Genomic DNA, 23850 nt, shown 5'->3' with positions numbered 1-23850 from the left:
TAGCCCCATTTCCCAGGTAATTTAGTGTGCGTCGTGTCACTGCTTTGCAGTCGCATAAAATATTTTCTTCTTTTTCTTGTACCTACAGGAATCGTTTTTTATGGCACCTGGTGTCCTGTTAGTATTTCAGTGTAAAGTTTTGTATCCTTTCTGTTTAGGTTAAGGATTGCTTCTGCCTTTATCCGTTCTGGATCAATAGGTCTTTTCGATTGCCGCATGCCCGATTGAGCTCTCCAGTAATCGATTAGGCCTCGTTGTTGCTGCTCACGCAGAAAGGCACTTTTGAAGCTGTTATTTACCCTGCAGAAAGGTTCAGGACCTATGGAGGGTGTGTTTGCCCCCTTTTTCATGTCCCTGAACCTGCATCAAGGTAACAAAGTTTCTTGATGCTAGGGTGTTGAGGATTTTATAACATTCCCTAACCGTGATTGGAATGAGAAGCTATCCAGCGGTTTTAGAGCTGCTTCACTGTCAGAGAGAATGTTCATATTGGCACCTCTCCGTAGACATTCTCTGGCACTCGGCTCTAAGGCGTGGGACTCCGCCTGGAAAATGGAAATGGTTTTCCCCATTGCAATTGCTTTTCTGAAATGTGCTCGCGTTACGCACAGACAGGCTATTCTGTATACCTTGTTAAGTATTATTTGAGCGTTAGTTTGATCTATTTTCGGCCACCATACCCGAGAAGCAAGGTGGCCATTGGCACTATTATTCTCTTATAAGACCATGACATCATTATTGGCCACAGATCCCATTTTTAACCGTTAAGTCTTTGGCATATGTACATTAGGGTGGCCGTTACTACTAAAATTATTGATATCTTTCGGGACACCCTGTCTCTCTCTTCTTAATTGGCGCGATAACCGCTTACACGATTTTGGCCGAGTTTAACAAAACGCGCCAGTCGTTTCTTTCTCGTGCTAACCGGCGCCAATTGGACACACCAAGTGAAGCCAAGTCTTTCTCCATCTGATCTTTCCAACGCAGAGGATGCCTTCCTCTTCCTCTACTACCACCAGTTGCTACCGCATCGAATACCTTCAGAGCCGGAGCGTTTGTATCCATTCGGACGACATGACCCAGCCAACGAAGCTACTGGATCTTTATTCGCTGCGCTATGTCAATGGCGTCGTAAAGCTCATACAGCTCATCGTTCCATCGTCTGCGATAACCGCCGTTGCCAACGTGAAAAGGTCCAAAAATCTTGCACCGAATCTTTCTCTCAAATACTCAAAGCGTCGGTTCATCGGATGTTGTCATCGTCCACGCTTCTGCGCCATACGTTAGGACGGGCATGATGAGAGCCTTGTAGAGTGATAGTTTTGTTCCTCGAGAGAGGACTTTACTACTCCATTGCTTACTTAGTCTAAAGTAGCACTTATTGGCAAGAGAGATTCTACGTTGGATTTCAAGGCTGACATTGTTATCGGTGTTAATGCTGATTCCTAAGTATACAAAGTCTTTTACAACCTCGAAATCATAACTGTCAACAGCGACGTGGGGGCCGATACGCGAATGCGCCGACTGCTTGTTCGATGACGGGAGGTACTTGGTTTTGTCCTCGTTCACCACCAGACCCATTCGCTTTGCCTCTTTATCCAGCTTGGAGGGAGCAGAACTAACAGCGCGGTTGTTAAGACCGATGATATCGATATCAGCCCGACGCTGCCCGCAGAACGGAACGGAATTCCGTCGTCAACGATTGGGGTATCGGGATTTTCACGTTCTCTGTGACATGCGCAACCATCACTATTTAATAGGTTCGTACAGTTTTTCCTCCATAATTTAAAAATGCTCTGGATGTCGGTCACTAGATCTCCGTCATTGTTCTTACAGGAGAACGTCCCAGTCTTGAAATCTTCTGTAAGCCGCCGAACTTTCTGGTAGAATTTTCGGGCGTTGTTCCAATTGGCCAGCATCTCAAGCTCCTCGCACTCATGTATTTCGGCCTCTCGTTTCTTCTGTCGGATAATACGTCTCCCTTCCTTTCTTAGCTCTCTGTAACGATCCCACATGGCTCGCGTTGCGCCCGATCGCAGCGTAGCTCTATAGACAGCATCTTTTCTTTCGGCGGCAGCATGAGATTCCTCGTCGTACCAACTGTTTTTTCAGGCTCACCGAAATCTGATTTCTTCTTCGGCGGCGGTACGTAGAGAATGAGAAATGTTGCTCCATTGTTCGTGCATGCTGGTTTGTTGGGCAGTACTCTTTGAGAGCAGAAGTGAGAGTCGAGTGGCGAATCTTCTGGCTATCTGTTGTGATTGCAGCCTTTCGATGTTGAACATTCTTTGAGTAGTTAGATGGACGCTTTTTGCTCCACAGAAGCGTGTGCGTAGTTTGGCTGCAACAAGGTAAAGATCCGAGTCGACGTTGGGTCCTCGGATCGTACGTACATCTGAGACACAGCGTGTCTTCCACCTATCACAACATGATCGATTTGGTTTCGCGTCTTCCGATCAGGAGACAGCCACGTTGCTTGGTCTATTTTCTTATGGTGGAATCTGCTACTGCAGACTGCCATGTTTCGGCCTACCAAAAATTCCGTCCTTGGCCACCCTGGCGTTGAAGTCGCCAAGCACGATTTTTATGTCGTGCCGGGGGCAGCACTTGTAGGAACGTTCCAAGCGCTCAGTGATGTCAGGCAGTGATGTCCGCCCTTACTCTCACGAGGACATCAACCAGCCGGCCGCACCTTACAGATTAAGGGGCCGGACATTCAAGGTACATGCCCTGATATCTTAGTTCTTAGTTCGTTTGCAGGGGTCGTCATCAGTGTTGGAATTTCTCATCCGAGGCTTTGTGTATGTTTTTAAGTGGCGGGTCCCAAACACAGCGCACAACCAGCTATCCTGGAATGTTTCGCCTTCTCACGTTAGCTCACTCCCGAACGGGTGTTCGGAAGTTACCCAAAGGATACATGGGCTAGTCCCGGGAGTTGTGAGCTGCTTGAACCATATGCAGAAGAATCGTCCTGGCCACTTCCAAGTGAATGGCGTACTTTCCCCAAAATGTGAGACCGCGAGGATGTATTATCATGCCGAGGTTGCTCGAACACACGATGTTAAAAGAACTATGCTCCGGAGATATCGTTGTTGCAAAGATAAAGTACTTGAAGAGTGGGAACAGTGTCAAAGCTATCATAGTTTCGGCCTACCTACCCTACGACTCTTTACAGCCACCTCCTTCGAGGGAGCTAAGAGAAGAGGTCAAGTATGCAGAATCCAATAATCTGGGGCTAATAGTGGGCTGTGACGCAAATTCTCAGAACATTGTATGGGGAAGCAGCAAATGCAACCCCAGAGGTCTCAAGTTACTGGATTATATCCTGTCATCTGATTTGGTCATTGAAAATACTGGTAACAAACCAACTTTTGTGACCAGAAGGAGACAAGATGTGATTGATTTAACACTTACCAATAGACCAGTTGGAAATCAAATCAACTGATGGCGTATTTGGAAGAGGACTTTCTTTCTGATCATCGTCTTATCGAATCCCGACGGGGAATTGATAGAATATCAAAAGCGTCCGGTAGGAATCCTCGAAATGTGGACTGGGACAGGTATGGTGAGCTTGTAACAAAGCGATAACCAAACCTGTAACAACTCAAATCAGGAGAAATGATTGAACATGCTACTAAGAAGTTAGAAGGTAGTTTAATCAATTGCTTTGAGGAACTGTGCCCACTCAGGCAAATCAGACAGGTGAAAGCGGTTCCTTGGTGGAACCCTGAAATTTCGAAGCTTCGTGTACGGTCCAGAAATCTTCTTAATAAAGCCTTAAAGACCCAAACAGAAGAGGACTGGGCTAATCATCGACTTATACAGAGCGAATATAAGAAAAAAGTACCGAAAGCCAAACTTGAATCCTATAGAAATTTCTGCAGTAGCGTCGAAGAAATTAGGAAAACAGACCGAGACTTTGTAAGGTCCTTCATCTAGACCGCTCAGTTAGCCTGGATTCCATTCGAAAAACTAATGGTTCATACACAATTTCAAAATCGGAAACGTTTAATGCTCTACTCGAAACCCATTTTCCGGGTAGTAAAACCATCTCTGAAGAAGAGAGTGGCATAAACAATAACGGTAGCAACAGTAGAACCTCTAGGAACAGCTGGTATATTGCTAGTCGGAAAGTGATAAAACAATCGATAAGGTTTTCCTTGTCTTACTTTGAAAACTTTAAGTCCCATGGACCTGACGGAATATACCCAGCAATGCTTAAAAAATGGCGACGCGTAAGAGTAGTATTTATTCCGAAACCAGGAAAAGATGGCTATTCCCTAGCAAAAAGTTTTAGACCAATCAGTTTGACATCGTTCGTGTTGAAAAGTCTAGAACGAGTGGTGGAGAAACATATTCGAGTGGGGGTATTGCCGAGAAGTCCACTTAGTAGAAATCAACACGCTTACTAGAGTGGAAAACCATGTGAATCAGCCTTACACGATCTTGTTAGCAAGATTGAAGCCGGGCTGGTAGTTGACGAATACACAATGGGCGTGTTCGTGGACATTGAGGAGGCTTTTGATAATGGCACTTTCGGTTCGATATGTTTTTCTGCCGAACGACACGGAGTTGATAAAAGCATTATAAAATGGATATATTCCATGCTCTCTGAGAGGCAGTTGACCGCTGGTGGAGCTGTGACGAACAAATCACAGTCAGGGCCAGGCAAGGATGTCCCCAACGAGGTGTTCTTTCTTCGCTGCTGTGTGCTTCGTCATAGACTCTCAACTAGTGGAGATGCAGGAACTCGGTTTTCATGTACAAGCGTATGCGGAGGATGTGTGTGCGCTAACATCGGATAAATCCTTAAGGAGGCTTTGCACGAAAGTGCAAAGGATTCTTGACGAAATCGATGAATGGTGCATGAGACAAGGTCTTTCCGTTAATCCGAACAAAACAACCATAGTCTTGTTCACGAGAAAACGGAAATTGGATGGACTTAGTCTTCCAACACTGAAAGATGTGCCACTTGGTCTTTCCGATTAATTTAAATATCTAGGAGTAATCTTCGATAAGAAGCTGACTTGGGAGACACACGTTTCACTAAAGGTGAATCGCGCATTGACGATTTACACTGAGCACTTTCTCTGTGAGTGTCCTGCCTTTGCTAGGACACGGCTACGAGCTTTGGGTTCCATTGTCATGAGATTGAGAAATATTTGTTCTGTAAAATTGGAGGATATTTACAGATTTGGCGAAGAATCTGGAAAATTCTCACAGGACTAATTATCTCTATCTCTGACTCTATTCCTCCTGTCTCTATCTCTGATACTTTTATCCTTTCCTCCTTGACTATCCATCCCCTGTTTAGAGCTTTAAATACAATGGGCTGTTCAGCCTGAATGTTTTAGGAGCACCCAAATCTCCTGGTGCTCCTTGGCTCGACCTTTTCAAATTTCAATTCAAAACTTTCCCCACTTTCGTAGAGTTCTACATATGGAACCATCCTCCGCTAATCCCGGCAGTTGTGAGCTGCTTGAACCATATGCAGAAGAATCGTCCTGGCCACTCTCAAGTGAATGGCGATCAGTAACTTTCCTCACTTGCGTGGACTTCTACATATGGAACCATCCTCTGGGACACCCTCTACAAATATAAAAACACCTAAAAAACTACCAAATTAAATTCCAAGCCAATCTGAGTTGATTTAGAGGTTCCGACTAGAGCCTAAACTTAAGAAAATCGTCGATTTTCAAAAAGTACGATCACATAATGTAAAAAAATTTGTTACAAATTTTGTTTTTTTCATTTCAATCATAATTTCAATCATTCGATTAGATTTAAGTGTTTTTGCACTCTACTGATGATCAGAATCGCTTGAAAATAGTTCTTTGATCACAGTTTTGTGAAGGTTAAATTTAAAAAAATTAAGCGAAGAGGAGCTAAACTTTCTAAAAATCAGTATCTTACATTAAAAAAATATGTAAGTGTAAACTCTTCAGTAAGTGCTCATATAACTTCTTGCAATGATTTAGATTTATCAGAAAGATATTGTTTGGCTCTAACTAGGTTTTCCTTTTATATTTTTTTTTTTTGCAAAGTTCACATGCGCACTCACAAAATAATCTTATTGTTGTGATTGCTCTAAAAATAATGAAGTTTAAAACAAATTGTTTTCCGTTTAGTGTTGTACTTTCTTTCTATTGCTGTACGCTGGTTGTACTGATATCATTAAGCTGGATAGCTGGATGCTTTTGAAATTCGATCATTGGTCGGCTACTTGATCATTTCATTTTATTTTAAGTTAATTTCTTAATGAATGTTCGATTTTGATTATAATGTCGGGATTTTTATGGTTGTAGTTTTCGGATATCATTGAGTTGCATGTTTTCACGTTCGCGGAATTGTTCATTGCTTTTTTCGACTGTTCTTGCGGCTCGAGTCTTCTACTCGACCTTTTCTACTGACTGATTGAATTTAGTGCGCGTATGTGACCGTCAAACTATGTGTTTATAAAGTGCAATTTACGTTCTAATGTTTCTTGTGTTCCACTTAAAGCGGAAAATATAATTATTAAATGACGAAGTTACGTTCTACTTCGGAAATTTATTTATTGGGTCCGAGACTCCACTAATACTAGGCTCCAAATTACCATTAAAAAACAAACATTGTCCGTTTTTTTCTTCAATCATCGTACTGTAAAATTAACTATTCGTGCAAGTGCAAAGTTAGCTATAAAAGAAATGCGCATATTTTGGGAAAAGGCACACATTCCAGTTCGAAAAGAACAACATAGTATAGAAAAAGTGGAAAAGCTTTATCAAGAATGGCAAAATCTTCAAAAGAATAAAAATAAAAATTTGGAGGTTTTTTCGTACAAGAGAGATGGAGTTTGTTAATGAACTAGATGATCTTTTCGATATCGCACACATTGATACTCCATCTATGATGAAGGATGAAACTGATAAATCTTTTTTTCTTTCACAACGTGAGAAAGGGTGTCCAGAATGTATGCTTAGAAATAATAAAAAAACAATTCTAAAAGATAAACAAAAATTATATCGATTGAATGCAGAAGAAAGCCGGAAGCCAAGGCATATTGATAAAAGTAATACGTCAATTAGAATCAGTTTTCAAGGTATGAACAATGAGATTTAATTTAATGTTTAATTAATTTAATGCACAAAATTTAATGTTAAAAATAAATTTTGATTAGATCAAGAAACTTTGTCTGCGTGCGAAAGCGATATCGAAACACAAGATGATCCGAAACCTGAAATGATAGATATGGAAGTACTGGGACCATTGAGAATCGGTAAAAATAAATTCCTTACGCCGAGACTTCTTGAAGCTTTGGAGAAGTGGAAAATTTCTGATAGGTCTATTCATTTAATTATTGCAGTCGCAGAAGCACTTGGACATCCCGTTGATACACTTGTAATAAATCGCACAACATTACAGGAGGAATGTAAAAAAGCCTACTGAAAATATCTACATGTGTTAAAAATAATTTCAAGGTATGGAAAAATTGAATGTTTAAAGTGTTTTAATTTTGTATTATTCAATATATTATATAAAAATATTTTATTAAATATTTTACAGGTTGCAGCTAGAGTAGTACACTGGGATGTAAAACTGCTTCCTGAATTAACAGGACTACAGAAAGTAGATCGTTTACAAGTCATTATATCTCATGTAAATGGTGAGCAACTATTATATATACATATATATAATTAGCGCGTACACCCTTTTTGGGTGTTTGGCCGAGCTCCTCCTCCTCCTATTTGTGATCTGCGTCTTGATGTTGTTCCACAAATGGAGGGACCTACAGTTTCAAGCCGACTCAGAACGGCAGATATTTTTATGAGGAGCTTTTTCATGGCAGAAATACACTCGGAGGTTAGCCATTGCCTGCCGAGGGGCGACCGCGATTAGACATTTTTTTTTATTAAATTTGGTTTCACCGAGATTCGAACCGACGTTCTTTCTGTGAATTCCGAATGGTAATCACGCACCAACCCATTCGGCTACGGCGGCCGCCTATTAGGAGTTCCAAAAATAACTACTTCAACTGACCTAGAAAATGCTGAGGCTCTTCACGAACTCTTGGTCGATTGAAATGGTGAAAAAACAATTGTCGCGCCCTGCTTTGAGGCGACCTCTGCAAATACTGGTAGAGTGCAAGGAGCTGCTACTTTATTAGAGAATATGCTAGATCGGAATATATGTAATATATTATAATTACCTTCCCTGCCGACACCACATCTATGAATGATGGAATGAAATGGATAAAACTAATTACAAGGCTAGTATAGAGAATGATTATGTGGCTAAGCAGCTAAATTATATGAAATCCGAAATGGTTGAATTCTGTAGGAATGAATTATCAAGAGATCATGCACGAAACGATTACGAGGAGTTGTTACAGCTTGCTTTTATCTTTGGAACTTTATCGAAAGAAAAAGTTGGCCTGGACCTATGCATCACGCTCGTTGGATGTCCAAAGCTATTTATTCTTTGAAAATGCATATTTCTAGAAACGAATTTCAGTTAACAGTACGTGAAGAACAGAGTTTGCGCGATATACCTATAGTATGTATTTTTATAGTACGCTTCTACGTTAACCCGAATCTTCCCACGATTACCATATGGTAATGCAAACATGCCGTTGCAATTTTACGTATTACAAAAACAAAAAAGAATAACTGTATTTCACGCAGAATAAATGCAGCTCACGGAAAAACATAAGTTTTTTGTTATTTTTAGTGCAGCTAGCAAAGCTATAAGACGTCAAACTCAGGTGAAAAAAAAGTGAATTATTGTGGTTTTTTAACATGGCACGTCGGTAAGTATATGAATAACTTTTTCCTTTTTTGATATATTTCCAAAAAAATTGCATCACTTGATAGCTAATGAAATAAACTAGTAAATGCAAGTTTAGTTTTGTTTGAAATTTGATTTTTTGGGTAACTGTTTTGTATTTTACTCAAGGCGTTACCATATGGTAACCGTGGGACGTCTAGGGTACAGGGTTTTAGTTACGTTTGGTGTAGTTTTTTTTTGAGATTTTTGATCATATTTATTGATATTATGTGAATTACCGCGGTTTATCGTTGCAAGAAACGCTTGATTTCATTCAAGAACTCGATGAAGCAGTGGATGGCAACGAATCTGGCGAAGATGACGCTGAAGATGATTGTGCGGGCATTCCAGATAATGTTTGCCCGGCTCAGCTAAGAGGTGGCTGCGAAGTTGTTATGGCTAGTGGGCGGCGTATGCAAGGTTTCGATGAAGAGGAGGATATGGGAGGCATGTTTAGAGACGGTATAAGCATACCATCATTTTAATCTTATAGACATATTTGCGAACAAAGTGCGTTTTATTCGGTGGAACAGAATAGACCGATCCCAAATATAACAGTCAGCAAAATTAGAGCATTCATAGGCATATTGATCGTCACTGGGTACAATTATCAATCCAATTACAAACATTTGTGGAGTCAGGATGAAGACATTCGGAACAATCTTGTCCATGCGTCGGAATCGTTTTCAAGAGATTTTGCAAAATCTCCACTTCGAAGAAAATTAAAAGGCTTCTTCAAAAGACGCCCCAAATCTTGACAAAATGTGGAAACTGCGTCCTCTTACGGATCATTTGAAAGCAAAAATGATAGAAAATTTCCATCCGGAACAAAATCTTTCTTTCGACGAAAGTATGATATCCTATTTTGGTAAACATGGATGCAAGCAATTTATAAAGGGCAAACCATTACGATTTGGATATAAAGTCTGGTCCCTATGTACTCCATCTGGTTATTTGGTGAATTTTGAAATTTACCAGGGGAAGAATCCTCGATCGAATTTGGAGTACGAAGCAAAGTTTGGAAAATGCGCCGCTCCTTTAGTCAGCATGATCGACGATTTTCCTGATGAATTGAAATCGCTGTCATTCCAGTTTTATTTCGATAACCTGTTTACTAGTTATCCTCTGTTGGCAGATCTCAAGTCATGCGGATATAATGGTACTGGGACAATTCGAGAAAACAGAATTCCAGCAAGCTGTCCACTAGTGCATAAAAAAGACTTCAAGTCAATGGAAAGAGGTTACTCTGAATCAATTGAACTGAAAAGCACTGGTATTTGTTTGGTGAAATGGAAAGATAACAATGTTGTCTGCATGTTATCTACCTGCTTTGGTGAGAATCCGAAATCAATGGCACAGCGTTATTCGAAGGCAAGTGGATCGAAAATAAATGTACCCCGTCCTTGCGCAATCACGGAATATAATAAATTTATGTGCGGAGTAGACCGATTAGATCAAAATCTATCCCTGCACCGCATCGCATACAGGGGAAAAAAGTGGTGGTCTAGCATTTTTACCTGGCTGTTAGATGCTTGTATTCAAAATGCATGGCAACTTTACCGAAAAGATCAACCTATCAGTCAGTTAGAATTTCGACGACAAGTTGCAGTATACTACTGCAAACACTATGGTATACCTCCCAAAAGTCCTGGACCTGCGCCCTTTCACAGATATGCATACCAACCAGGTCGAGTTGAACATACTCTGCGCTATGATCAGGTTGGACATTTTTTGTGGTACCATCAAATCGTAGGCATTGTGCCGGTGACGGATGCATAGTTAATGGACGAACTGCATGTGGTAAATGCAACGTAGGACTTTGCGTACAATGTTTTGCTCAGTACCACACAAAACCATGATAAATTTCAGTTCAAAAATGTTTTTTTTTTTCATTGTCGTGAATTCATTTATTTTACTTATTTTTTAAATAAAAATGTTTGAAAACAGTTTTTTTTTTGAAAAATTAAAAATAAAACGACTTTCGAAAACCATTTTGTCTTTCTAGAGGTCCCACGATTACCATATAGTAACGCTAGTTTTCCGCATTTTCCGGAAAATCGAAGCGAGCAAAATGAAAATGGACTTCATTTTCGTGCTCAGGAGTTCGAAATAACATACTACATTTCACAAAAATCCAAAACAAAAAAAGTTATGGGACTTCCTGGGTTAAAGTGTGGTTTTGTTCCACTGCTGCTGCTGAAGCACCCAATCAAGATTTAACATTTCTGCTAGAGATTTATCATTATCAAAAGATTGACAAAAAATTATCAGCTGCAGTTATTGGCAAGATATGTAATCATTTATGGTATTTAACAGATGAAAGCATTGCGTTTTCATTCTTTGACAAAAATATCCCCAAAACGGAGAAAAGACGAATGGTGAAAAATCTTAATGCTTCTGTAGGTTGCTATGTCGAACCATGCAAACTTATTCAATTGAAAGTGACATTTGTGAAAAAACAGATTTTATAACGCCACATACATGGAGTTTTTTCGAACGTTTTCGTATTTCCGAAGAGTTTTTACAGAATGATCGTGATTTTTGGGACCTGGACGAGAATTTCAAAAAAGGATTGGAAATTGTTAGCAAAATCAAAGTTGTTACCGACATTGCTGAGCGTGAGGTTAAACTTATTCAAACAGACAATAAAAAACTTACGAAAAATGAAAAAGATCTACAAAACTTACTGCAAGGCGTGAAGGACTATACTTAAAAATTTCCACTACATTAAAAAAAAACCTTAATCAGCAATTCAAATACGATTTAAGTGCATAAATGTGAGTCGTTAATATTAAATGTGAAAAATCAGCAAAAAATTGTTATTGAGACATAATATTTGTTTACTATTTTTAATACTTAGTATTCTAATTCCACCACTCCAATATTTCGAATAGTAAACATATATAAACTTATTTTATTTTACGAAACTTGAGATTACTTTTAAAAAATACTCATCTTTATTTATTTTTCTACTTTAGGCTCTAGTCGGAACCTCTAAATTTCTTCCCGATTGGCTTAAGATTTCATAATTTGCAGTTTTTTAGGGTGTTTTATTTTTTCCACTTGAATAACGGGACAGGTAACCGTACGAACCAGAACCATGAAAACAAACAAAAAACAAAAATCGGATAGCGGCGAAAAGCAGACAGACAAAGTGACGGGAAGACAGCCGAACGCATTTACAGCACAGGAAAGACAAACGGACACATATACTAAGCGATAGGACAAACATTCGGTCATCCATCACAAACTGATGCATCATGCATCACATCCTCGGAGTATGAGCTCCTGGCCTCTAGCCAGGAAAGAGTTGAGAGTAAAGCTGTGGGCTACAGCACGGCAGCAACTATAAATGAACCGACAACATCCGCTAAAGCCATGGGACAAAAGCGCGTTAGTAAAGGCCAATCGAGGTATAAGCTCTACCAGAGGTCCTTCGCTATCCTTGGCAGAATTCGTAAGAACGAGACCGAAGGTAAGACTCATCCGAAAGATGAGTCTGACAAGGCAAGGTGTCAAAAGGTGGTGGACAAATACCTGGCATTCCAAACCGACCGAAAGACAGAAGCCAAAAACCGTAACCGTTAACAAGATGAAAACGACAGAGAAGCACCAGATCTTAGATCAGGGTGCGATTGTCTCCAAACCTACCAAACAATTCAGTGAGGGGGCGTGGGACCATCTCCAAATGGCACTGGTACACGAAACTTCCAGCCGCGGCACACCTGTGCTTGACAAATGGTCGGAGATTGAGACACGGCTGTCTCGCATAATCGTCGACCATGTCATGGCGAACCCGGAGGGTCAATCACCAGGATTCGACTCGGTGGAAGTGGTTCGCGGTTGCCGGGTAATCAAATGTGGTGACCAGTACTCAAATTTCCTGACAAACGCGATTGGCGAAATTCAGAGACGCTGGGAGGGCTTGAGGCTCAAGTTCATTCCAGTCAGCGAGATACCACTAAGGCCGAGGTCAGTTAATTCCCTATCTCCAGGCTCACAACCGCACAGCGTGTCGTTCTTTCTTCAAATCACAGACGAGAGCCTTGAGCCAGTGCAAAAAGTGGAAAATAAACTTCGGTTCGGCACACGGAAGGCCCAGCTGAAAATATTCCGTTCTGCAAATCTGGAGGAGAAGCAGGATGAGGTCGACGGCACCAGCGAACTGCTGACTAGCATTCAGTTAAATGACGCCGAACCTGGGAAAACAAACCAATAAAAAATGTTTATAAAGGTTGTCCAAATTAGCCTGCAGCATTCACAGACTGCAACGGACAACCTAACCGTTCTCCTAGGGGAGGAGAACGTTGAAATAGCCTTAATCCAGGACCCCTGGTTGCGGAGCAACGAGGTGAAGGGGTTCTCGGAAACTATAATCTGTACTATAAACGAACTCAAGGTAATCCTAGATCATGTATTGTAGTCAAAAACATATTTTTAATCCCATCATATAGTTCACAGGAGGTGACGGCCGTTGAGGTGGAAGCTGCTGAGGGTGTCAGCATCACACTTGCCTCCATTTATATGGCACATGATCGGCCAGCACCGCCCGAGGAGGCTTGTAGGATTGTGCTTGAAGGAACCAGAAACAAAATCCTGCTACTCGGATGCGACGCCAACGCGAGGCATGCGTTGTGGGGAAGCTCTGAGACAAACGACCGAGGTGAGTCTTTTAAAAATTTTATTATCAATACTAACTTATCGGTATGTAAGAGGGGTAACACTCTCACTCTCACCTTTCCTAGTACGGAGTACTTCAGAGGATGGGAGGAAGTGATTGTTTTTACTTTACTGTCTGAAAAAAGCGCAGTAACGGTAGATAATTGGAGGGTATCCAATAAAAGGTCCTTTTCGGATCATAGTTGGACCCTCTACGACTTGGATCTTAAGGTAAATCTACCCTTACCGTATCGAAATCCTTTGAGAACCAACTGGAAGAGGTTCAAAAATACAGTAAACAAGAGATTAGTAGATATTCCTATCCCCCAAATCACTCTCACGGAAAACCTTAAGAGTAGAGTTATTGCACTGGAAAAGGCATTTAATAGCTCTTAAAACTAAGGGAAACATCTAGAGCAACGTTTAACCTCAGCTACTCGACGGGAAATTGGGAATTTAGAAATTTATTTATTTATTTATTTATATAAGTAGTACATAGTAAGACTAAGGTCTTTTAATAGTACTTCAACCAAATTATATGTAACTGGAATATTTTAACATAAAAGTTTCTTAATCTAAATTGTACACCAGTTCATTAACAAATCAATTCAATTAGCTATAATAATAAGAAGAAAAGAAGTAGTAGGAAAGGAAAAGAAGTAGTAGGAAAAGAAAAGATGTATTTAGATAAGGAATAACAACAAGTAATAACAATAAGTAATTTGAATTGTACAGAGAAAGTCGGAAACAGTACAAGAAGGCAATCAGGGCCGCCAAAAAAGAGAGGTGGAGGGAATTTTATTCATCAAGCGAATCCACCGGGGATTCTGCTAGGCTTAGCCGTGGTCTTTCCAAAGATCATTCAATGGCTTCTTGGGTTAAGAAACCTGATGGTAATTGGACTCCTACCGCAGAAGAAACGCTAGAACTTCAGCTAGACACGCATTTTCCGGGATGCAGCGCTCACGAAAGTGGGAGGGGAAATATTAGGCGGAGCCAATATAATCCACAGCATCTTGCAAATGAAATAATAATTAGAAAGTTGCATTGGCAATCAAATCTTTCTCACCCTTTAAATCTCCGGGGCCAGATGGGATCATTCCAAGGATGCTACAGGAAACGTTGAACTGTATCATACCATGGCCAGAGGAAATTTTTAAAGCTTCTTTAAACTTAGGCCATATTCCAGATAGTTGGAAACAAGTCAAGGTTGTCTTCATACCAAAAGTAGGTAGGAGGGACATGAATCAGCAAAGGTCTTCAGGCCAATAAATCTTTCGCCTTTCCTGTTAATAACTCTTGAAAGACTCTTGGATATAGACCCCAGAAGCTCTTTGGAAGGCTCTGGCATACCAACTGCACAACACGCATATCTTAAACGCAAATCTACGAAGGCAGATCTTCACGAGGTAATCCGAACAATAGAGGGCTCTGTAGAAAGCAAACATTATACCATGGCGACATTCTTGGATATAGAAGGCGCCTTTAACAGATGCCCTCCAACGGGCGTTGATAACCCTAGAGGTGGACAGTTGCATGAGTAACTGGGTCATCTCTATGCTAGAAACCAGGATCATGAAAGCTAATATTGGTGATATCAACATATACAAGAAGGTCCACAAGGGCACTCCACAGGGGGGAGCATTATCTCCACTTCTTCTGGACTTCAAACTTAACTGGAAATTAAGCATCGGGGAACAGGTAAGAAAAGCAGAAATTGCTTTCTGTTCCTGTAAACGTATGCTTAGGCGGTTTTCAACCTAAGCATCCATTATGGTTGTATAAGGCGGTTATACGACCTATTTTATCGTATGGTTCGGTAGTTTGGTGGAAAGCTCTAGAGAGAGAGTACAATTCCAAATTACTCGGTAGAATACAAAGACCAGCCTGTGCACTAATGGTCGGTGCTATCAGATCATGCCCTAGAGAGGCTCTAAATGCACTGACACACGTTATTCCAATAGACCCACATATAAAGGAGACGGCAACCATTAGTGCATTTAGGTTAAATGCAGCGGGTCGCTGGAAAGAAAAAACTTATGGTCACGCTAGTCTATTATTGCGACAAGCTCAATTAAGGACTGACTGCAACGTCCCGACGGTAATTTCAATTGTAATTTTGACACTCTCTTTCCATCTTAGGAAGAATGGAATAAGGGATTCGCTGTAAACAACTTCGACACTACAGTCTATACATATGGCAGTAAAATTGATTGGGGTGTTGGAGCTGGTATATACTCTCATAGACTTGGAATTGAAAAATCTGTGCGTCTCCCTAATACCAGCAGTGTCTTCCAAGCGGAAGTACTGGGAATTGGGGAAGCTTGTAGGCTACTAATCACGGATTTCTCTTTTAAGGGCAATATGTCATTCTTTCGGATAACCAAGCTGCAATCCAGGCACTGGGATCGGCTACAACAACCTCTTAAGTAGTGGAGCAAAGTAGGAATAGTCTCACCACCTTGAGTGAAAACCATAAAGTTACTTTAATTTGGGTCCCGGGGCACCGGAACATAGAAGGTAACGAAAAAGACGATGAACTGGCAAGAGGGGGACCTGCCAAGAATAACGTTTTCGCAGTACCGGTATTCACACCATTAGGTGCAGTCAATAATGCGATTTCCCTAAAATACCTTCAAATCGCAGATTGTAGATGGAGAGACCAGACGAAGTGCAAAATCAGCAGAACGTTATGACCCACCTACAACCTCAAGCAATCGTCAACATTGGGAAACATGAAACGAAGGGGACGCCTGTAGACTAACGGCTGTCATAACTGGTATAAAAATAGGTATCCTTCACAACACATACTGTCGTAGTTGTAAACAACCGGAGAAAAAGGAAACAATCTTCCATTTCCTCTGCGAATGCCCTGCCCTATGGAAGGACAGAATATTAACCCTTGGTAAACCGCTGTTCGAGAGTCTCGAGAAACTGTCTGGCTGAGACGTCAACAGCCTAATAAGGTTCCTAAACCGCACAGACTGGATATAGTCTTGCTGTAAATAACTGTTAAGCAAGTTGGTAACGAGGATGTGGCAACAAAATGGTGCGGAAGCTCTAGTTGAATTCTGGATGGACCACCACTCTAATCAACCAACCAACCAAAAGTTAAATCAACACTTACTGTATGTTGTATTTCAATTTATAGTTTATGTATTCGACCGCAAATTACATATATTATATATGTATGTACATTTGTATATGAAAAACAATATGTAATATACATATGTATGTATGCCCAAATAACCTTGACTTATTTATTCTCATGTCACAGCACATCACATTTCTAGAAGAAATCAGATACTCATACGCACTAGTGAACGAGTTTCTTCCTAAAAAGTGCAAAAATAATTCTGCTGTAAGGCCAATGTAGGTGTGCATGTACCTATATATACCCACTTTAAGTCCTAGCATGCATACATACACACATACCTACTTCCCTTCCAAACTTCGTACAAAATTATTGTATTCATATGTAACTACATCCATGCAAGTTCAAACATACATGCATATATGCGCGAGCACAGCGCTCCCTTCTTGCTTCCGTGTAATTTTGTCTTCCACCAGTCGATATTCCGAATATTGCACTTACAAAAACAAAATACCTTGATTGACGCAAAAGCAGCAGCGCATTCACTTCATGCCTCAATATGCGTATGTCGTCCAAGACCAAAATCTAAGCCTAGCGACTACAAAAACCAAATACATTCGTAGATGCAGTCACAGCGGCCATGATTCTTATAGTCGCGACGCTGAGCAATTTAGAATATTGTATGGTACAAAAACACAAAAAACCAAGACGTGAATAGCCTAAAGTGTATCTCTCTCTCCTTTTCCTATACGTTATATCTTTTTTCTCTCTCGCGGAACGAAAATGCCCAAATGAGATTTTACTCTCCACTCTCGCTCGTCCATCGACGCCTAAGAAGTTTCACTTCCAAAATCGATTTTTTGAAAATTCTAACTCTATATAACCCCTTAAGAAGGGGATGAAAATTTCCATGCAGGACAAGTTTGCAGCGCGTGTAAATAAGTTTTACTCATTCGTCGATGATCTAAGAGAAATCTGAATTGTGGTGCCAGGCGATTTCACCTCAATTTTGCTTCTCTGTAGTCTCCCTGATGGGATGAAAAGTTTCCTAGTGGTTATTGAAACCGGGATACCTTGCCGAAATTCGATGTGTTGGTGTCAAAGATTTTGGAAAGCGAAATACGCCTAAACGAAAAATTTTCAGCTTGTGATGAGAACGTGTTTTTGGCCAAGTGCAAAAGGTTCGGTTCAAAGAGATACGTAGAAGATAGTCGATCACAAATAGTTTGTTTTAAATGCAGCAAAAAGAGAAATACCGTATACGTGCCCAGTTTCAATGCCTAAGGGAAATAGAAATGAAAAGGCATGTTGTTTGTTGGAAGAACGGCAAAATGATAGCGACACGTGGATTTTAGATAGGGGTGCAGTTCACACATGTGTTAGGAACAAAAAAATAGTACTTGCAACGGGAAAACGCTTTATGCGGAAGGAATACAGTAGTTTTACATAATGTGTGGTATGTTCCACAACTAGCCTCAAATTTTTTCTCAATTGGTAAAGCCATAGAATACGGTTATTCCATAAAATTTTCGGAGAATGGCGCAATAATGCAGACAAAAGAAGGGGAAACCATGTTAAAGGCAAAGTTAGTCGGTGACGTATTTGTTGTTATAATGACACTAAAAAAGAGGGTTGAAAGTTAAATGCCTTACTGGAAAATAAAAAGTTGGAAAAATGGCAATGGAAAGATTCGGACATGTAAATACAAACGATTTGCGAACTCAGTGAAACAAAAATCTGGTACGAGGTTTGAATATAAGTGGCGTTCATACTTATCAGTGCGTAAGGTGCGCTGTTTGCAAAATTCGCAGCTTGCCTTACAGTGCATATGGTAGGGTACTATCGGAAAACGTGCCGCACTTGATTCACACAGATCTTTGTGGTCCCATGCGGGTTAAATCCTTAGGCAGAGCGTCGTATTTCATTACATTTATTGATGATTTCTTCCGTTATGTGACAGTGTTATAGTGTCCGTTATATATTAAATGCGATGCTTTTGATGCGTTTAAACATTTTGCTGTGACCGCGTAAAAACTGTGAAAAGTGATCATGTAAAGAGTTTGCCAATATAATGCTTGAGCGGTATTTTAGTGAAAAGGGTATTGTTCACCAAACTTCAGTTTGCTATGCGCCGCAACAAAATGGCGTGGTTGAGAGAGCGAACAGAATATTAGTGGAAATGGCGTGTTGTTTGCTCGAAAGTTCGATATTGCGTTAATATTTGTGGGGAGAAGCCGTTAATACATCGGTGTACTTGCGAGATAGAACAATAACTAAAGTGTTGAATAATTTAACCTCTCATCAAGTGTGGTATACAAAGAAACTCTTTAAATTTGGTTTTTATTTCATTGAAATATTCTACCTGGTTCAAAAGATATGTGCAAAAAGGTCGCGCAAGGTATGGGTACGTAGGTAGCAAATACACTGGTATAACTGGTTTTTGTATTTTATATGCAGCTGCAAGGGTTGTTTTCACACGAGGTGTTGTTATAAATGCTGCCTGTCGATATTTTCATTATTGTTTTGGTGCTCAAAAGTGTAAGAAGTGAAAATATAAGTGAAAATAAATATAACTGAAACTATAAATAACTGGATACGAAATGACTTCAAGAAGAAACGAATATTTATCAAGTGCAGCATATAGAAGGTAAAAAATATAAAATAAGCAACAATGTAAACATATACAAATTTTTTTTATTATGCAGGCTAACTGAGGAACAGCGAGAATCATATATACAATCTTTATTTGATGAAATTTGTGACGATGGCGCTCCCTATGACTTTGACTCAGAAGATGAAGAAGAAATTCAATTCAATGACATTGAAATTGCTGATGACGATGCTGAAGTTTCGCAAAGTGCCGCAGAAGTTTTACCTGATTATGCGGACTATGAGGATGATGAAGAAGACGATGAAGAAGAAGAAGTAGAAGAAAATAATGAATTACCTGCTAGTGGCGAAAAATTTGTTGCACGTGATGGTACTTAGTGGATGAAAGAACCAGATGTAAGTCGTCAGGTACTCAGACAAAATATTATAAGAGAACGTTCTGGACCAGCTAGATGCACTGAAATGTTGTCAATAGAGCAAACATTCAAATATTTCATGAACGTTGAAATGGCTGATATAATTATGAGCCACACAAATAAGTTAGCAAAAGAAACTTATAATGCTTACAACAATGCGCATCCAAACACAACTCCTAAGTCATGGACGCCTGTGTCCATAACAGAGCTGTATGCATTTTTTGGCATACTTATTATGACTGGTGCGAACCATAGCAATGGAGAATATGTTCGAGATTTATGGAGCGTCAAAAACTATCCTTTATATCGCGCCACAATGGGAGTCAACCGTTTCTGTTCGATATTGCGGTTCCTAAGATTTGACGATAAAAACACTCGTGCAACACGCTTACTAACTGATAAAGCAGCACCGATCAGTGAGTTGTGGACGATGATGAACAATAATCTTGCTGCACATTACAAGCCCAGCTCATGCTTGACGATTGATGAACAATTATTTCCTTACCGTGGACGCACACGGTTTACGCAGTACATACCGTCAAAACCTGCTAAATATGGTGTCAAGGTTTGGTGGATTTGCGATGCCACAAATGCATATCCACTGCATGGACAAATATATACTGGCCAAGCAGAAACTGGTAGGGAAACGAACCAAGGCGAACGAGTGGTGAAGGATTTGTCTGCCAAATACCAAGGAAGTGGCCGAAACAGTACAATGGACATTTTTTTTACGACCTTGCCAGTTGCAGAACTGCTTCTCACCTGGAAACTCACGATCGTTGGAACTTTGCGCAAAAACAAATCATATATTCCTCAAGAAATGAAGCAGAACAAAAACAGGACAATTGGTTCAACGACATTTGGCTTCAAAAATAATGTGACAATGTGCTCTTATGTTCCCGAAAAAAATAAAGCAGTAATTTTGCTTTCGACCATGCATAATGATGCTGAAATAGCTGACAGTGGGAAACCTGAAATAATTGAATATTACAATATAATCGTACCAAAGGTGGTGGTGATCGAATGGATGAAATGTTTGCGGAATATCCAACACAAAGACAAACAAAACGATGGCCACTAGCGATGTTCTTCAACATGTTGGACATTACAGCTCTTGCAGCCTACATTGTCTACGATTTGAATAACCCTATGTTGCCTTGGAGAACAAACAACAAGCGTAAGCAGATCCTGCGCAGCTTGGCTGAAGCATTGTGTATGCCTATTATTGAAGCCACAGCCATAAATCGTCAAGTGACGTGAAATTTTTCGACTAAAATTGCTATTGAAGCATATTTCAACCGACCGCTGGAATCAATGGTGTCAACAGCAGCATCAACATCTGCCGCAGCGCGCACGCCAAAACCTGTGTCCGGATCTTGCTATTGTATTTATGTTACGCACAAGAGGAAAAACGCCGTAGAAAAACCAGAAAGCTGTGTGCCAAATGTAAGAAGCCAATGTGTCTTGAACATTCGGTCACATCAACAAATTGCTCTATTTGCCATGATTTTCCTTAGATATAAGATGCATTTTTATAATAAAAGTCAATAATATAATGTGTGAAATGAATATTTTTAATTTTTCAAATAAAAAAATAATATAAAAAATGTTTTTTTTTGATTATTATGAGGATTTTTACTATTGGGGTACAAACGTATCCCGGGTGTGTGTTAACGTATATAATGTGTTTGGAAGGCTGTAGCTCCTGAACGAATGATCCGATCTGGTTCAAATTTTGAATTTGAACTCAAAACTAAATAATCTTCCTAGATCCGAAGTTAGCGGTATAGAGGTATAGCGGTTCAAAAGTTACAACACTTCAAAGTTGAAACTGGATACATTTGTACCCGGGTGTGTGTTCTAGGGTTAAAAACACCCTATGACTGCTTCGCATACTTTTTTAATACAGAGCTATTGGAACTGATTTGTGACGAAACCAATCTCTATGCTCGTCAGAAGAAAATAAATTCAACTTTCGTCTGCACAGTGCAAGAAATACGAAAATATATTGGCATACTGATATTTATGTCTATATATCGTTTTCCGAATGTGCGATCATATTGGGGCAGACATTCTTTGCCACCAATAAAAAATGCCATGCCACTAAATCGATTCGAAGAAATTCGGAGCTACATACATTTCGCTGATGGGTCGAAACGAAGCCACGCTGACTATGATATCTTGTACCTTGTTCGACCTATTATCAAACATATGAATGTTCGATTTTCCTCTGTGCCAATGTCCCAGCGTTTGAGCGTTGACGAACAAATGTGCGGCACGAAAATGTCTAAAACAAATATCAAGCAGTATATGCCGAAAAAGCCTCATAAATGGGGTTTCAAAATATTCTCCATTTGTGACACCAAAGTTTTTTCTTATAGTTTTGAATTGTTTACAGGCGCTGCCGATAACGTCCTGATTTGGGAGCCGCTTCAAATATTGTTGTCCGTTTGTCAAGAAACATACCAGACTTTTCAAACCACATAGTGTATTTCGATAATTACGTTACGTCGCTTGGACTATTGGTTTACCTTCGAAGTCGTGGAATTTATTCGCTTATAACTTTTCGAGACAACCGTGTGAAAAACTGTAAACTATCTACCGATGAACAGCTAGTGGTGAAAAAAGCTCCTCGTGGATATTCAGAGGAACTCGTTGCCACCGCATTTGGAGTACATATTTCTACTGTTGTTTGGAAGGACAGCAAACCAGTTCGTTTAGCGTCAACGTATGCAGGTGCAGCCATTTAACTCGAATAATCCGAGCGACCGAAAGTCCCGTCGCTATAACCGCAATAGAAAACAGTATGAATATGTGAGCTGTCCAAACATTGTCAAAGAATACAACCGGCACATGGGCGGAGTGGACTTGATGGACAGTCTAATTGGTCGCTACAAAATTCGCATGAAGACTGGTAAATGGCCATCTCGTATATTTCACCATGTTATCGACTTGGCAATAGTGAATGCTTACGTTTTATACCATCGTATCAATCGTGAAAAACATCAGCGTGTCGAGCTTCCACGATTTCGGGAAGAAATCGCCGAAACTCTCCTGCTCATATCGGAAACGAAAACATTAGGTCGCCCCACTACTGCAGAAAAACAAGCCGAAGAAGTACCAAAGGGAAGCAAGTTACTGTACCTACCACCAATATAAGGTATGATTGTCTCAATCATTGGCCAAATTTCTGCGATAAAAGTATTAGTAAACGTCAATGTCGTAACAAGCCATGTAAATCGGAGACTCAAGTTTATTGCGAAAAATGCAACATACCACTTTGCATGTCTGTCAAAAAATCATGTTTTAAGGAGTTTCATGCTGAATAAAGGACTTTTTTTTAAGATATGGTGGGAAGTTATTTCTAAGTAAATGTATATGTACATATATTCGTTCTTCTTAGACTTTGAACCAAACTTAACAATTTGTATACTATTCTATATATTACTTAAATTTTTATAAATAAACGTTTTCTGTTTACTTGTTTAAGTGGTATTGTATTTTTAGTAATTTTTTTTAAGCTACCTGCATAAGACCCTCCAGAGGCGGGGTGCTAATTTCCAGGGCCACAGAGCGAGTTCGGGTCGTACAAATAAAAATAATATTATATTTGTGTTTTATGGCCTCTAATTAGTACAAAACATAATTTTATTATAAAAAATCTTTTCTATGCACTAGAGGGTTAAAGTGATAAAACCAAACTCAAAAAATTTCTAAATTGCGATATAGACGCCTACAGGCTGAATATACATCAGCTTATTCGACATTCTACTTAAGGGAAAGTGCAAAACAAATGATAATTTTTATAATAAACAAAAACAGAAACAACTTGAGATGCATGTGGGGCATTCTCTACCGCAAGAGCAAGAAAATTTTTCAAAACTCGCTCCAAAAACAAATTTTAGCGAACCTCGCGATAACGCACCGAACACTTGTGTACATAGGTATAACACAACTTTTAACTCGTCCAACAACACCAAATTCACTGTCACCAAGCGAGCCTACTTCATAGAGTGAACATAGCAAAACCCCAACAAGCACACCCTACCAAACAAACAACAAATACGCCTATAACCACTCTCGCGTCATTCTATTCAGCTACAACAACTACATCAGTGGTATTCACATTACAACAAAGAGATACACCCTGCAAACAGTAAACACAGCTATCCCAGTAATCCACCAACAGCAAACAGAACCAACGAAGAAAATTACACAAGCAAAGCAGTCCAATAAACTAAACAACGACTGTGAAAGCTCCAACAA

The 23850-nt window shown here is 39.9% G+C and overlaps 2 protein-coding genes across 2 annotated transcripts; both read left to right on the top strand.

The window, feature by feature from the left end:
• The first annotated feature begins 12397 nt into the window (after nucleotides 1-12397).
• Nucleotides 12398-13024, top strand: LOC128869977 (uncharacterized). Its single transcript, XM_054112570.1, has one exon. The coding sequence runs from the start codon at nucleotides 12398-12400 to the stop codon at nucleotides 13022-13024; it is 627 nt and encodes a 208-aa protein (XP_053968545.1).
• A 9290-nt stretch (nucleotides 13025-22314) lies between these two features.
• On the top strand, nucleotides 22315-22743 carry LOC128869976 (uncharacterized). Its single transcript, XM_054112569.1, has one exon. The coding sequence runs from the start codon at nucleotides 22315-22317 to the stop codon at nucleotides 22741-22743; it is 429 nt and encodes a 142-aa protein (XP_053968544.1).
• Nucleotides 22744-23850: the final 1107 nt, after the last annotated feature.

This window comes from Anastrepha ludens, chromosome X (genome assembly GCF_028408465.1).
Source record: "Anastrepha ludens isolate Willacy chromosome X, idAnaLude1.1, whole genome shotgun sequence".
NCBI lineage: Eukaryota > Metazoa > Arthropoda > Insecta > Diptera > Tephritidae > Anastrepha > Anastrepha ludens.
Note: the sequence above shows the minus strand (reverse complement) of the source record. Positions and strands in the feature narration are given on the sequence as shown.

Coding starts and splice junctions, on each gene's coding strand:
- LOC128869977 (XM_054112570.1), top strand. CDS start 12,398: ATGAAAACGACAGAGAAGCACCAGATCTTAGATCAGGGTGCGATTGTC.
- LOC128869976 (XM_054112569.1), top strand. CDS start 22,315: ATGCAGGTGCAGCCATTTAACTCGAATAATCCGAGCGACCGAAAGTCC.